This window comes from Phodopus roborovskii, unplaced genomic scaffold, assembly GCF_943737965.1.
Source record: "Phodopus roborovskii unplaced genomic scaffold, PHOROB, whole genome shotgun sequence".
Classification (NCBI taxonomy): Eukaryota; Metazoa; Chordata; class Mammalia; order Rodentia; family Cricetidae; genus Phodopus; species Phodopus roborovskii.
The window spans coordinates 14,300,347-14,316,469 of NW_026126434.1; the positions used below are offsets into that span (position 1 = coordinate 14,300,347).

At 44.0% G+C, this 16,123-nt stretch overlaps 1 protein-coding gene across 1 annotated transcript in view; it reads right to left on the bottom strand.

The window, feature by feature from the left end:
* The window catches only part of Reep3 (receptor accessory protein 3), a 71,462-nt gene extending 58,777 nt beyond the window's left edge, over positions 1–12,685 (bottom strand). The window contains exon 1 of the mRNA XM_051186842.1: positions 12,496–12,685. Within this exon, the coding sequence (XP_051042799.1) occupies positions 12,496–12,527 (32 nt within the window). The 5' untranslated portion in view covers positions 12,528–12,685. The remainder of the gene's footprint in view (positions 1–12,495) is intronic.
* Positions 12,686–16,123: the final 3,438 nt, after the last annotated feature.

Genomic DNA, 16,123 nt, shown 5'->3' on the forward strand with positions numbered 1-16,123 from the left:
TCAGACAAATGCCCATATTTTCAATTGCCCATGCACCATTTCTCTGCTCTGGCCACACACTGAACCCCACAGCTGTCACAGCCAGCCACGGGGCTTGCCCTTGGCAGGCATCTTACTGGGATTCTATTGGAGATGAGCTGAGCTCTTGAGCAGCCCAGGTCCCTACTTCCTGCGTCTTTGTTCAACTCAACTTCTCACTTCCCTAGCCACCCTATTTGAAAGAAGTCATTCCACCCCTAAAGGAAAACAATCCAAACAGTGTTTTATCTTCTGATGGGAACACAACACTGGGATGAAGTACCCACCATAACTGCAAGCGATTTCAACAGCAAACGTCCATTTGTTTCAGACAGCTGATTCTGTCCTATTTGCAAAAATAAAGTATGCTAAATACTATATGGTGACAGATGAAAGTCCTTTGCTGACTAGAGATCTGTTTCTTCTTTCTTTTAAAGGTATGGAGTAGAACCACATAAGTCAAGTGGCCTTTGCTTTTGTGGATTAATCTCTAACACATACTTACTTACACAGGGGGAAGGGGACAATGACTCAGAATCTCAAAGTGTTGGAGTATGTTTCCACAATGTGTTTTCCTTGCCAGTTTCTCACTGAAGATTTACTTTTTCCTGCTTTTCTTTTATTAGTTTCTGTGACAACACATGGGACCACATTTTAAGTACTATATAGCCTTTCTTAGACTCTAGGGAATGGACATATAAGAAAAGTTGACATAGTCCAGCAGTTTCTTTTAGGGCTGCATACACACACACCAGTTACACAGAAATAGGATTTGAAAAATGAACACCCACTTCCATTATCATTTGCTGAAACTAGTATCATGACAAACTACATTTGTTCCTATTTGTCACTCAGAAAACTCCCAACTTATGAGTCTATCCTTTCCTAGTAAGTATTCAAACTTTATGAGTTTGTTTCTTTTTTAAATTAAGCCTAAATCTGCGTCTGTGTGTCATGATGCTGCAGAGCCTAGAAGATGGTGTTAGGTCCCTTGGGGCTGGAGTTATAGTCAGTTGTGAGTTACCATGTAGGTGCTGGGGGATCAAACCTGGGCCTTCTATAAGAGCAATGAATGCTCTTAACCACCTGGTCATCTCTCTAACTTTATCACTTACAGTTTCATATTGTGGATGTTTTAACCAGCAGAAACAATTTTGATGAATATATCTGTGGATCAACAGCATAAGGCTCCACACCCAGAAGCGTTACAAATGACCCTTGGAGGTGTGGCATAAATGTTACTGCAGCAGGTGGACGTGAAGCCACAGAACAAATACGAGCCGCCACACAAATAGGAGCTTTTACTGCTTGTTAGACTTTGTTCTCATGCTGCTGGCTGAAGATGTGATATCCATTTCTAGGTTCAAATCCATGATGTACTGAGAGGAGGCTGTAAGAAACTTAAGGTGCCCCATTTCCCACATTCTTTGCTTCAAATACATTTGCAATTAATTCTAAAAAAAAAGAAAGAAAGAAAAAAAAAAAAAAAAAAAACAAAAGATCAACTTTGTCTGAGAGGGGATTACCTGTTTCCAAAAATTTTTTTATTACATTTTGTGTGTGTGTGTGTGTGTGTGTGTGTGCGCGCGCACGTGCACATGTGTGTTGGGTGGTCAAAGGTGTTTGTTCTCTCCTTCTACCTTGTGAGTCCTAAAGATGGGGATGGAACTCATGGTCTTTGTGGTAAGCACCTTCACCTCCTCAGTGAGTCCTTTCAATGGCCTAGGAGGATCACTTTCTTGTAGCGACTGACTGCTTCTTGGTAAGCTTTGGAGATGTTGAGGGCTCAGAGTCCTTGTTTTATTATCATTAAATGACCAAACTAATACCGGTTCACTATTTTTACTTCCTTGTTTTAAAATGGGGGTATCTTGCAGTTCTATTCTGTGTTTCTGGCACTATTACTGCCAAAGAAATCCAGCATAAGGGTTTAAAAGCATGACTTGCATGCTCCCTGCACAGAGGATCCCTTAGAAATAAGGATGCCCAGCCTATCCTCGAGCCACTTAGGCTTTGGAAATGGAGTCTAGGAGAAAGGTTTCTTTTTTATAAGCTTCCAAATAATCTATAGTACCCATGAGCTCTAATGATGTGTGTGTGTCTGTCTGTGCCCTCCGCCCACTTCTTTGTGACATTAGTTTGACTGGGTTGATCTGGAATGTGAGGGCTCAAGATCCTCTTGTCTCAGGCTCCAGAGTGGCAGGTGTCATGGCACAATTGTATTCCAAGGAGGCACTCAACATCTGTATGAAAATGGACACAGCCAGCACCCAGAGGCAGAGGCAGGCACATCTCTGAATTTGAGGCCACCTGGTCTACACAGCAAGTTCCAGCAAAGGCAAGATTATATAGATAAACCCAGTCCCAAAACAAGCAACAAGAACAACAAAAGAAACAGAAATGGATAATCTCCTTTAGGAGCACTGCAACATTGAAAATAAAGATGTTTTAAGAACTCAAAGCCATTATTCTACCAATGGTATTTCTCAAATTAAATAATGCTTGAGCTGCTTTGCTGGTCTCAAGCTGTAACTTTAAACACTCTCATCTCACAGAATTCATTTTTGGAGGCTGAATAAGGTTAGTAAATCCTTTGAAACAGGGTTTCATAGAGTCCAGGCTGGCCTGGAACTCCTGATTCTCCTGCCTTCATTACTCAAACGCCAAGATGGCAAGCAAGTGTGGCCACACCCCAGTTCAAGGTCAGAAAATCTTGTCTGTTTACCAAAGTTTTACACTTGGTTTCCTAAATTAAGATGTTAGCAAAACATATAGACTGATAAACCATAGCAAAATAAGAATCCAACCAGTACTAGAGGGAAACTAGGTCATTCAGAGCCCATATGGAGGTAAACACTTTCCAAGCTGAAAAAGCTACATTTGCATTGTGTTTTTACTTCTGAGTGACTGCTGCTTTACTCTGGAAGGGTTGGGGGGCTGGGTGGGGTTGGGGTGGAGGTGATGTGACTTAAAATCCCAATGTAGCATCCTTAAATTATATATCTTTACAGACAGAGCTGCAAATCTAGCAGTGTTATGTCTCATCTCTAGTTCTGGATCCTCCGATGCTCTGTGTGTGTGTGTGTGTGTGTATGTCATGTACTGACCAAGTGAGCACAGCACGGGGAATATGAGTAAGACCAAGGGCCCAGGCTTAGAAGCCAAATAAACCATGGCCACCAGAAAGTGACAGATGTCTTAGCCAGATCACCTCCATAGCAATAGTGACACCCGGGAAAACACACACCTCTACATGTTCTCCTTCTTTCAGATAAAGAGAGCTCAGGGTGGTCAAGGAATGACTAGCTACAAATTAGGATTCCTATTGTATCCAAGGCCTTCTGCACTGATAGTTCTGAGCCATCCAGAACTCACTGCTAATTTTTTCCTTTCGAATCCTGTGGAATTGCTCTAAAACCCATGTGCTATGTAACCCCCCCCCTTTTCCTTTCTGTCTCACTCACTGCACTTGCAGAGATGGGGACTAAACTCAGGAGTTAATGCAAATTAAGAATTCTAACATTGAAAAGTTGAATTACTTTTATGGAAACACTGGGAAACACTGGGTACTCTCAAGCAAGGTAAGATTTTTTTTTTTTTTTTTTTTTTTTTTTTTTTGACTAGTCAGCCAACCAAAATGGACCAGGAATAGTATCAAAATGCAAAACACAGCCGTTGATCGAAGAACTTTAGTCTACATTTTGATATCTACATTATCTCTAGGGTTGGCCACATTAACTGACACACTTAAATGCTGAGTTAGTTACTTTTTATAGTATAAAGCACTTGCACGCATGGGAGAGGACTCCAGTATGGACCCCACGCCTGTATCCCAACACAACTACAGTGAGATGGGAGGCAGATACTGAAGCCCCAGAAGCCCAAGGATCTGCTAGGCTGCTATTCCCAGAGGCAAACAAGAGACCCTGTCTCAAACAAGGTGGAAGGCAAGGACCGAAACCCATGGGATGTCCTCTGCCCTCTACACCAATGCTTCGACACACACACATGCCCCCTCTGCAATATTTCACCTGACAATCAATGGGAATAATAATAATAATAATTTAAAAAAAAAAGCATTTAACTAGCTAGCTACGCATTTACTTCTAGAACCTCAAAAACATTTTGGATAAATATGAAGTTGGCCATTCTTCACTGGACTTACACCAGCTTTGAGAAAAAGGACAAGAGACAGCCTGCTCGGCAGTTTCTCAAAGGTCCTGGCCTTCGGTTTGAAGACTTGTGATGACAGGTGCGGATCCTTCCCTGCCTCCCTCCATCTGTGGCCTGGCGTAGCACTAGGACCAGCCCTTACACCAGCAAGAACATATGGGCTGGGACAGCACCAGCCTCTCCTCCTTCCTGTGTTATCTGCTCTCTGCTCCCTGCTTGTCACAGCTTGTCCCTTCAGTTATTGCAGATAGGTCCTAATTCACTCCAAGTGTTAAACACATTTCCAATGTAAAGGCTGATACAAAGGAAAGACTATATGTTTATATAGCAAGATAAAATGAATCCCATGAATCTGTCACACTTGGGAGTAGAATGTCATAATACCGACCTCTACATCCCTTGCTGCCTTCACAGCTAACCCCTATCCTAAAGTTTGTGCCGAACATTCATTTTTCTGAGAGAGAGAGAGACAGAGAGAGAGAGAGAGAGAGAGAGAGAGAGAGAACTTGGCATACACATGCAATTTAACTATCATAGTCTTGCCGATGTGGAGACATTTTAAAGATGGTGTCATGTAATTCAGTCATATCTGGGTTGCTTCACACACAACACCGTAATTCTCTGAACACTGCAAGAGCAATACTCTCCACATAGTCAGCACAATACTCCACCATGCAAGCACTCATACCAGCACCTACTCATCCCTCCTGTCTCTGCAAAATGTTATCTTTGGATTTTTTCTTTGCAGACATTCCCAAAAGCACCTTTGCAAGTGTCTCTTGATGCATGTATTTAATTTTTTTTTAGGGTATGGAACCAGCTATGAGGCTTCTGGCTATGGAGTATTTGATCCAACACTGACAGTTAGGGGCAGCATCTTTTAAAACCAGTCTCAGTATCCTCTGCTCTTACTGACATGGCTTTTCCATACATCCCTGCCAACGCTCAGTATTTTCAAAGTTCTTAATTTTTGCAATCTAGTAGGTGTTAAACAGAATTTCAATATGGTCTCCATTTACGTTTCCCTGAAAACAAGCAAGCCTATTCTTTTGTACATCTTTTGTACATCTGTCTGCATGGTTCCCTCTAGGTGACATCACTCATTGTCTACTCTTCTCTTAGACTTACTTACGAGTTCCTAAAAGATTTAAGACCATTACATGATGTGTATTTACATGTCACAAAACCAGGATTCACTCTAGTGCCAGCTTTTCCAATACAACTTCCTTCCCTACCCTAAGTTAGATAGGAACTGAGAAAACTATGTTCCCAATTAGTTTTAAAAAGTATATATATACTTAAAGGCTGCTTAAATGATTGGATATTTCCCACAGAGGTTGGCAGAGATGAAAATTATTGTCAGGAATGATGAATGAATATAAACGTATTTATTTATTTATTTATTTATTTATTGTAGGGGACCAGATCTCGTGTAGCCCAGACCTTTTATTTTATTTATTTATTTGGATAACTAAGTCACCATAACAACATCTGTTAAATTCTATATGCCTTTATTTTCCCAGTTGATCTTGCTTTAGTTTGAGACTGGGGATTGCTATGTTGTCCTTCAATTCCTTGGCTCACAGGATCCTCTTGTCAGCCACTCAAGAAGCTTGGATTGGCAAGCATGTACCACTCTGGCTGGCTGACTACTTTTCCGTTCATTTCTTACTGCATACTAATCTTTCTTGCATGGTTCCGGTGGTGTGGCTTGCCAGACAAGCACCTCCACTGTCTCTACTTCTGTCTCTGTCCCATTAGAGCTCCACACATGCGTATTGTAGCTTTTGTATTCTTTTCTGAGTTCCCTCAAGTCCAGTGCCAGTCCTATAAAAATGGCAGGGTGAATCTTCCTTTTCTTTATTGGCCTTACTGATTCCTGGGCCTCTCTGAACATGACACAGTCTACCAGGTTCTGTTACAGCTTGGATCATGATGTATCCCAAAGACTCAGTCACCAGTCTGTAATGCTGTGGGTAAGACTCTTTGGGCCTACTGTTTAAATGGCCTGTGGGCCTTCACAGTTTATAGTTTTGGTGAAAGTGCATTCCAATTTTTGGAAGGCCTAAAGCTTGGTAAAGTTTGCTACTGGGGGAAGGCAGAGGCAGGGAGATATCTGGGTCTACACAGCAAGTTCTAGGAAAGCTAGGATTATATAGAGACCCCATTTTAGCTCCACCCCCCCAAAAGATTGGATAAAGTTTGAGGATGAAAAGTGTATAGTTATCAGTGTCTTTAGCATAAAACATGTCATTTTAAATGTTTATTAATCACTGATGATATTCTTGTAATAAAGATTAATATATTCATTTATTAAAGTATTTCTGCACTATATCTTTCCCCAAGCAATTTATACATGATTTTTCAGAGAAAGCATATAAACAGTGCAGTCAAGATCATCTCTGGGGTTCTACACTGCCTTCTGGTCTAAGTGGAAGACCACATACTTCTTTCACAAGGCAGCAGTTAATGGTGAATGATTTTAGAGGTTATAAAATTGTCTTTTATGGGCTGTCAAGTTGGTTCAATGGGTAAAGTGCTACCTGTGCAAGCAAGCCTAATGACCTGAGTTTGATCCCTGGTACCCACATAAAAAGCTGGATGTGTCATGGTGGTTCACGGTTATCTGTAACTCCAGTTCCAGGGGATCTGATGTTCTCTTTTGGCCTCTGTACAAAATACCCATATCCATTAAAAAAAAAAAAAAGCATTCTGGATGCGGTGTTGGGTGCCTGAAATTCTAGCACTCTGACAATGAGATGTGGAGTGGGAACAGAATTAATTGCCTGGAAGTTCTTGGACCAGCCAGCCTGGTATACATAGTGCAGAGCAGCAACAACGGAAAGCCTGTATCAATAAGGTGAAAGATGAGAACACATACACTTGTCCTTTCCAGCTTCCTGACACCACTGTCAGTTCTAGCCCTGTGACTTCACAGCTGATAATCAGCACCCTTCCTTCCACAGACTAAAATCATATTGAGACAGCTATTTTGTTTCATTTCCCCTTTAATTCAGTCCCCAAGATTGCTCTTGTGCCTTTGTCTGTAACCCTCACCCTCTCCGTGCCTAAAGATCACTGTATACTGTTATGTATGTTGGGGACCAAAGCCTACTTTAGAGGGAGACCTTATTTTGAGACAGAGTCTTCAAGGGGACAGTCAAGTTAAAAGGAAATCATCAGAGCAGGTGATGATTCAATGTCAGTTTGGACCAGCACACCATCATACATCTGTGTTAAGATGAAGAGATCAGAGACAGCTAGCAATCCACCAGAAAGCAGAGGCTCCACACACAGTCTCTCTCAGCCCTCAGGAGCCAATCTGTTGTCACCCTGATCTCAGACTTGTGAAGTGACCTAGTTTGTGGTACTCTACTGTTATCAATGCGATCAGACCACACTTCCCAGAAATGTGACAGGATAAAAGCTTAATAAAGCTGTCCACAGCAGAATGATTGATTTTACTTATGTATGCAAATAATTATTTCCATTACCTGAAAACATCAATGCCCTCTGAATGAGGCTATCTGAACACTTCCTGAAATTACTTTCTCAATTACTGGTAAGCACAAACCTGTATCTAGATTTTTCTTATGACTTTCACTTATTTCCTTGCTAGCCCTGGTTTTACCATGTTGCTGACACTGGTTGCTTCGTGTGTGTGTGTGTGTGTGTGTGTGTGTGTGTGTGTGTGTGTGTGTGTGTATGTATGTGTGTGTTTGACATGGTTTCTCTGTGTAGCTCTGGCTGTCCTGGGACTAGTTGTGTTTACCAGGCTGGCCTCAAACCCATAGAGATTTACCTGCCTCTGCTTCCCTGTGTTGGGATTAAAGCTGTTGTGTTACCACTGGCTGGCTTCATATTTCTATTCAATGGTAGTTTGAATGAAAATGCCCCCCACCCACTTTAGGCTCATATGCTTGAATACTTGGTATCTGGCTGGTAGAACTGTTTGGGAAGGACTAGGAGGCAATGCCTTGAGTGTCTCACAAGCATCCTGTCATCCCCTGTGCACTCTGCATCCTCCTTAAGGTTAGAGATATGAGCTCTCAGCTGGTCCTGCTGCCACACCTTTGCTCAACCATCATGGACTCTAACCCTCTAGAACCATAATGCTTGGTCATGGTGTCTTATCATAGCAATAAAAAAGAAACTAACACATAACCCTAATATCTTCTCATGTGTGTATGGTGCTGGGGATCAGACCCAGAGCCTGGACTAGTCAAACCCTTGACTTCTTCCAATTATGGTGGCTCACAACTGTAACCCCATCTCTCAGGACACTGAAGATCTTGAGTTCAAGGCCAGACTGAGTAACACAGGAAGACATTGTCTTAAACAAACAAATAACACACCTACTAAAGCCAAGCAACATACAAACCTCAAAGAAGAAAGCTCTGTCTCTGAGCTGCCCTCCCAGTTTCATGTATCATAACTCCACAGCTCTGCTGTGTCATCAGAAACTCACAAGATGATGGAGTGATACTCGGAATACTACAATATGAGAGGATTTTTAAAGAATACAGTAGTTTTATTTTTCCTGAAGAAGTCTCTAAATGACTGCAATAGAAATAACTACTGAAATAGCATAAAGAAAAAAACAAAACAAAACAAGACACAACACAGCTTGGTTAGCAATCATGTTTTCCACAAAGAATTCAGGGGAAAGTTCTATCCTAGTGAATTTCCCAACATCATTGTAGAAATTCCAGTGTCTTCCATAAGGACACACATAACAACAAACAGGAAACAACCTAGCCAGCTCTGGATGGATGTGCTATGCAAATGGCCATATTTTCTATAGTTAATGGGACTTTCTGTAATAAGAGAAAGTTCTAGTTTTGCACTGCCCAGTAAGGCAGCCACTGAGTACTTGAAATGTGGCTATCGAGACTGAGGACCTGAATTTTGGAATTTACTTAATTGATCCACAATTAGATAGCCACACATGACCACACTGGCCTTCACAGCTTTTCCTTGCCTTTTTACCTAGTCTAGAGGCTCTAATGTCACTTTTGCATATGGGGTGGCAGGCATAGAGCATTATCTAGACATGTTTGGGGCTCTTAGGACTGGGGAAGGGGTGTGTGTGATGACACTGGACCTAGTGAGGAGAGGCCAGGAGTTCTTCTAAATACCCCATAATGCACAGCACCATTATAATAAGGACACGTTTAATCCAAAACATCAATAGTATCGAGGGTAAGAAAACCTGGCATAAGGAAGGGATGGAGAGGTGACTCAGCCAGGAAGAGGACTTGCTTGCTGCTCTTGCACAGGACTCGGGCTGGTTTTCTAGTACCCACATGGCAGCTCACAACTGCCTCTAACTCCTGTTCCAGGGGATCCAACAACTTCTGGCCGCCGAGGGTGCCAGGCATTCATTCACACAGTGTACAAGCATACATCCAGGCACTCACACATACATATACGACCAGCAAGGGGATAAAAGAACTGCCAAGCCTAAGTGCCTAGTTCAATCACTGAAACTCACATGAAAGAAGGAAAAGGACCAACTCCTGCAGGTTGTCCTTTGACACATACTCCCAAGATCACCCTGTAAGAACTCAGGCATTATGCTGGCCTGCCCCTGTTACCTGTCAGAATGCACTCAAACAGTACCCCGGTCAGCCCAGGGTTCTATGGTTTTGTAGTCTGAAAGAAGGTGCAAAGGACCCCTTTAAAAGACAGACCCTGCCCACTTACTTACAATCTCTTTGCTTTCTTTGCTCTTTCTGGCTCCTCTCTCTCTCCCTCACCATCCTTCTCTTCTGTTCCCAGTGTCTCTTATGCCTCTTTTCCCTCCCCCCCTCACTCCCTAACTTCTCACTCAAGCTGTCTGTTATTTCCTCCTCCTGGGTCACTCTCGACTGCTATGGAACCTACTATGCTCTCCCACTAGGCCCCCTTACCTTGGGACCCCCATCGTGACAGCACCTGCACCCCTTCTCCAACTTTATCTTATAACCTACAACTTATCATTAACAAAGGAACAACACACCCCAAAACAATAAATACATCCTTTGTTCCTTAGTGGTGGTACTATAGGTTCATGCTAAGAAAACCGCCATATTTTCTTTAGGACCAGCTGGTTGTTTCTGTAGGCTAGGAAGGACGTACATAAATACACTCTACTTCATGATCTGGAACATGTACCTAGGTCTGTGTGTATAACAGGACTGTTTTCATGTTTATAGGCAAACTCAAGAGCACATAGAATACTCTGTTCTCTGACAAGTGTGCTTCTATTGTGCTGGGTCTAGAGCTCAGGAAATGCGTTTCTTTACTCTTAACACCCCTTTTAATAACCCTTTTCTTCTTCACCACAGACCTTAAATTCCATTGGTTGACAATGCAGGTGTGCATACTTTCTTTAGTAAGGAACCCTCCTCCACTGTCTCTACTCAAACTCACTGGGATTACCAACGCTTCACAATGGTGGCACTTTCTCTTCCTGCTCCTTTTAAATCAGTCTGTAATCTACCTGGGCTCTGGCTCACAACAATCCACCTATCAGAAATCTTTTTCCTTCTTCCTCTTTGGCCATCTAGATGAGGTTTGTCCTTTAAGGCCTATTTTGAATGTAATCTCTCTTGCCTACTTTGATGACTCCCCAACCACATATAATCTCTCTCTTCCTTGTCTAACACTGGGTATTACACTGGGTATAACCCTCATAAGACTTGACATTCTGACCTGCACAGTAGATATCTATGAATGTGAAATGTCTGTTCCATTCAGATCTCCTACATGGTACTGACCTTTGTGTTGGCGGCAGCACTAGGAATATATTCCCTTTCAATAATAAGAAATTAAAAAAAGCCTTCGGTGAATGCTAACTCACCAAGCTAGCTGTTCCACAATTTTCCATCAGTGCCAGTGGTAGAAGAGATAAAACAAAACAAAACAAAAAAACAAAACAAAACAAAACAAAACAAAACAAAAAAAAACAAATACAGCTTTTTAATGGGGCATTTAATTTCAGAGCTTGGTCAAAATAGCTGAGAGATTTCTGGTAGTGTAATATAATGAACTATACTTTCTTAGCAAAACATATGCCTGGATTGTATGGAAACCCCAAACTTGTCCTGGAAAAGGCTATAAAACAATTTGCAGGCATCTGTGGCATAACTTTATTTATTTTGGGTTTTAAGATGAAAACAAGAAGTTTGGAGACTTTAAAGCTTGAGGCGTGTTATAAAATGACAGATTTTGAATGCATTGCAAATTAGGTTACCTACTTTACTGCCAAATGAAATAAAACCAAGGTAGAAAATTTGGCTCCTCCGTAGAAAAGGAAAAAAAAAAAAAAAAAAAAAAAAAAAAGCCCAAGTAATGTTATTTTCTACCTTCAAATCATAAGCGAGGCCTGTTACCTCATATAAACATTTCATTAAGGTACTCGGATGACATTACTCCTACATGAATAATGAATCCCCGTCCCCAGGCTCAACCTAAATTACTTGAGTTTATTTGGTGACTTTCTTTTAGTGTGGACAGGGCTAAGGTGGAAGATGGGGAAAGAACCGGTTTAACTCGTATTCAAATACTTTTGCAGATTAAACAACACAACTCCCCCCCCCCCCGTCGCCTTTCCGACCCGCAGTTCTTGCTGTATCACAATAAAGTGAAAAGATGTGAACAAAGGGGATAGGCACCTGCGCCTCCTCCATCCCAAACTGGGCCCGAGTAGGGTTTGGCCGACCTTTCCAGCCCAGGCTCCTTCCTGGGTTAGCTGTCTACCCGGGGCCCCCTGAGCAGGGCTCCGCACTCAGGGCACTAACAGCGATCTCTGCTCCTCTTACACGTGACCGCCGGGGCGCACGGCCACCGGGGACACAGACACCGCAACGCGGTGGACCTGGTGACAAAGAGGCTCGGGCGCATCCGGAGCCCCGCCGGCCTCCCGCGCTCAGCGTCGGCGGAGCCTGCGCAGGGCGGTGCCGCGCAGCGCGGGCCGCGGGAGCGGGAGCCGCAGCCGGGAGCGCGCCGCGGAGCCGAGCAGAGCTCGCCGCGCGCACCGCTGGCCAGCGGAGGAGCCGAGAAGCCGAGGAGGAGCCGAGCAGCGCCCGTCGCGCAGCCGACGAGCCCGAGGAGCGGAGGAGAAGCCGGGCAGAGCCCGCCGCGCGCCAGGGAGCCGCTCCACGGGAGCAGATCCCGCCGCCCACCCGCCCGCTCCCTGCTCCTAGCGCCGCCGCCCCGGAGCCCCGCAGCGCCTCGGACACGGGTGAGCAGGCCGCGCGGCCCGTCGTGCTCGGCCCCGCCACCGGGCCCCGAGCGCCTCCCCACCCCTCCCGCACTTACACTACGGCTCGGGAGATCATCCAGGACACCATCTTTCCGGCCGCTGACCGCAGGCCGCGCGCTCCCCGCTCGCGCTCCCCGGGGCCGCGCTGGAGCCCTCGGGAGCCGGCCCGGTGTGTGCGCGCGGCGCCCGGAGCCGCCCGGCTCCCGGTCCCCCGCCCGCCCCCGCCCGCGGCCCCGCGGCCCAGCCGGCCCCGCCCCTGCGCTCCGCTGATAGGCGGCGGCTCCGGGACCCCGACGGGTGCTGAGCTCCACCGACCTGCGCGGCGACCTCGCTTCCCTGCGTCGAGGGACGCCGGTTAGGCGGTGAGAACGCGTGGGAGCCGAGCCCGGGCGCGGGGGAACAGGGATGGGGAAGTGCCTGGCTAGGTGCGCCTCCGGCGCTCAAGGAAGCCCGGCAGCCGGGGCCTAGCGCAGGTCTGGGTTGGGACCGCGAGGCTCGTGGTGCAATGCAGGGGCCAAGGGAGAGCGTTTGGGGTCATGTTTGGAGTGATGGGCATGCGGTGATGGCGAGGCCGCGCCGGGACCCCTGGGACACCTTTTCTGTCGGTATCAGCCGACTCCTGTATTGCCTGCCACATAGCCTGAGTAAAATGTGGACTCGGGATGCTGTTTACAAGAGTCCTTAACCCCCCTCCCCCCAATTCGGTGTGTATGTGTGTGTAGAAGGGGGGTAGATTGCTGCTTACCCTGTCTAAAATTTTAAACTCCCGAATTTGGGTGACTAGTACCAATTTGGGAAAATGACCTTTGAGTTACTTGTAGGTGTTTTTCTCTTAGTCCCCTGGTTGAAGCAGTCGTAAAAGTTCTCCTAAAGCTGGGAAGTCTGTAATGTGGGCTCGGTGCCTTTAATTAAAGTACTAGAAAATATGATGGCTCATTTTGTGACATACTGTAATTTAATCTTTTTGTTCCCCTGTTTCCCCATAATAAAAAGAGGCTAATAATACTCTAGCTTACCTCCTGTTTTTCAAGGGTGATGTAAGGTATTGCTAATTAATGTGTTTAGGAAAGGCTCGGATTTGCCTGGAATGGTATCAAGGGACAGGGATAGGTTATCCCGCGTTCCTATAAATTAAGGAGAGTTCTGGTTATTAAAGAAAGGAAAAGGCGAGCGTGATGGTGACGGCCTGGTGATCCCTGGAGGCTGAGGCCTGCCGGATTCCATCCCCCAGAACCAGGGAGAAAAGAACTCAAGCTACTTTCTGTTCTTTAGTCCTTTCTGTTTATCTACATTAAGGATATATGCTTTTACTTCCGCGGCTGCAATGATAATTTTTGTTGGTTCTGAATTATTTAGTTTGGCCATTATTCAGCGTTATCGGGGAGTCATCTAAGTCCCAGTTTTTTGGGACACTCAAGTGTCCTTCGTATCCATACATGGGCACTGGTCCTGTAATGTCTTTACAGCCTTCATTTCTGACCCTCAGTATGCCTTTCCCCTACTCTCTGAACCAAGCGTGTTTTCATGCTTTTGACTGATTTTTTTTTTTTCTTGAATGCTTTATTCCCCACTCTATACCTTTCTGACCTTGATTTTTCTGACATGTGCATTTTTTTCCCCCTTCTGGGCCATATCCCTTAAATTTCTGGATGTCTCTAACTCTTACTCATTTTGTTTCTTTTAGTGCCTTTTCTGCACCAGTACCCTTTGTTATTGTTTGCAGGACACAGTCCCCTTGCTCCTATTTCAAAAAGCCACGGGTTGTAAACCCTGTGCTGCTACAGGGTTGTTGAGTCATCCCGACACTCCAGACAGCCCTGGAGTGTTGATTCTCTTTGATACCATGGAAACCGAGGTTTAGAGAACTTAACTCATTAGCCAGTGATCACATAGTTCATAGGTAACACAGCTGAACTCCAGTATTGTGATTCATACTTAAATTGGGTGGGAGCTAGTTGGTCCAGGGAGGTTGCTCTCTGGGGGGAAATTAGCAAGCTTTCTCCCTCCTCCTTAGTGGTTTGTAATTGGGATTAACTACTAACATGTTGTGGATGGGGGCTGGGATGCTGTACTTTTTGCAGTGTGCTGGATATGCTGAACAAAGAATGTTCCTCTGTCCTTCATGGCTTAGGAATATCATGCTTGACATGCCTGTAACATTTGTTAATTATCTGAGCCTGAAATTTCCACTTTATAAAGTAATAGTTTTAACCAAGACTGAATTTCCTTGTATCTGTTTCTTTACATTCCTGTTGTATAAATCAAAGGAAGGCTTATTCTGTTCACAGCTTGATTAGAAATTGCTTATAGTTTTAGAACATTGCATTATAAGCAGGTTTGCTATGCAGCCATGTCTAGTTACTAGTTATTTTGTCAAAGCCCTCATATGTTGACATGCTTTTCTAATAACCTATTTTTATTTCCCTTTTCCATTTATTATTTTATTTAGGATAGATGGGTTTGTTTGAACTTGTCTGTAGGAAGATTATCCGTTTCATTTCAGAGTAGTAGAGTAGAAATTGGAAAGTGTTTTGCAGAAGGGCTACATAGAAGCTGATGTGGTTGAGAACTATTGACTTAAATAAAAGTCAGTATATTTAAAGAGGAGCCTCTTGTGGAAAGTGCCCAGCTTTTAGAGGTGGCTGTTTCTGTTATTGAGCCTCAGATACTTAAGATCTGCTAATACATGCTTCACTGTTTAAGATGAGGCTCTGGTACTATGTGAGAAAAGGAAATAGAGTTATCTTCTGCCCAGCTTCATGTGTGTGTGTGTGGTGGGGCATGCACCAAGGGAAGGCCAGAGGGTGTCAGGCATTCTCTGTTCTTTGTCTTATCCTTTGAGGCAGGGTCACTGTGAACTTGGAGAGTTTATGTTTTCAGCTAGGCTGGTACCCAGAAAACCATACTGATCTTCCTGCCTTTGTCCCTTATCAAACTGGGGTTATTAAGAACATGGGTAACCAAGACTGGCTTGTGGGAAGGCAGTCATGGGCGTAGGGTGGGGTGCTGGGATTGGGACTCTGGTCTTCATGGGTGAGGATAAAGCACTTTTAACCACTTAGACATCTCTCTAGATCTGAGTAGATTTTATAATGTGGTCTTATCTGCCATGCTTGCCATCATTCCATATAGAAGGTAGGAAAAAATTTAAAGGCATTGTTTTGTTTTTGTACATTTTATCGCTATTTGTGTGTAGTGCTTCCTTCCTTGTGTTATGCAAGGACACTTTTCTTCTGTGGATATTGAGTTCTGAGGATATCCATAGGAGGTAATGTATGTAGGACAGAGGACATTTTCTCAGGAGACCTGTTTCCGTACCAGTAATGAGGTGAATGGTGAGTCACAGTGTGTTTTGTTTTGAATGAATATGTTAATGAATGGCAATCAAATGTAAGGGTTTTAAGATTCCTTTAAAAGACTTGCTTTCACTACCAACATCTCTTAGTGGTCTTAGGAGATAGTGGAATGTACATCTTTTGCATGTTAAAGGGGTTCATTTATTAGCAAATCAATGGAGTAGGAAAGTACCTCAAGCAGAGAGATCCTGGCATGTAGAGCAGAATTACAGAGTACAGAGATACTATCTAGTCATGTAATTATTAATGAATATGCTAATGAGACTGGATACTAGGTCACCTTCCCATTTCTAATAGAACAGTGTTTTTAAATAATTGAAAATACTTT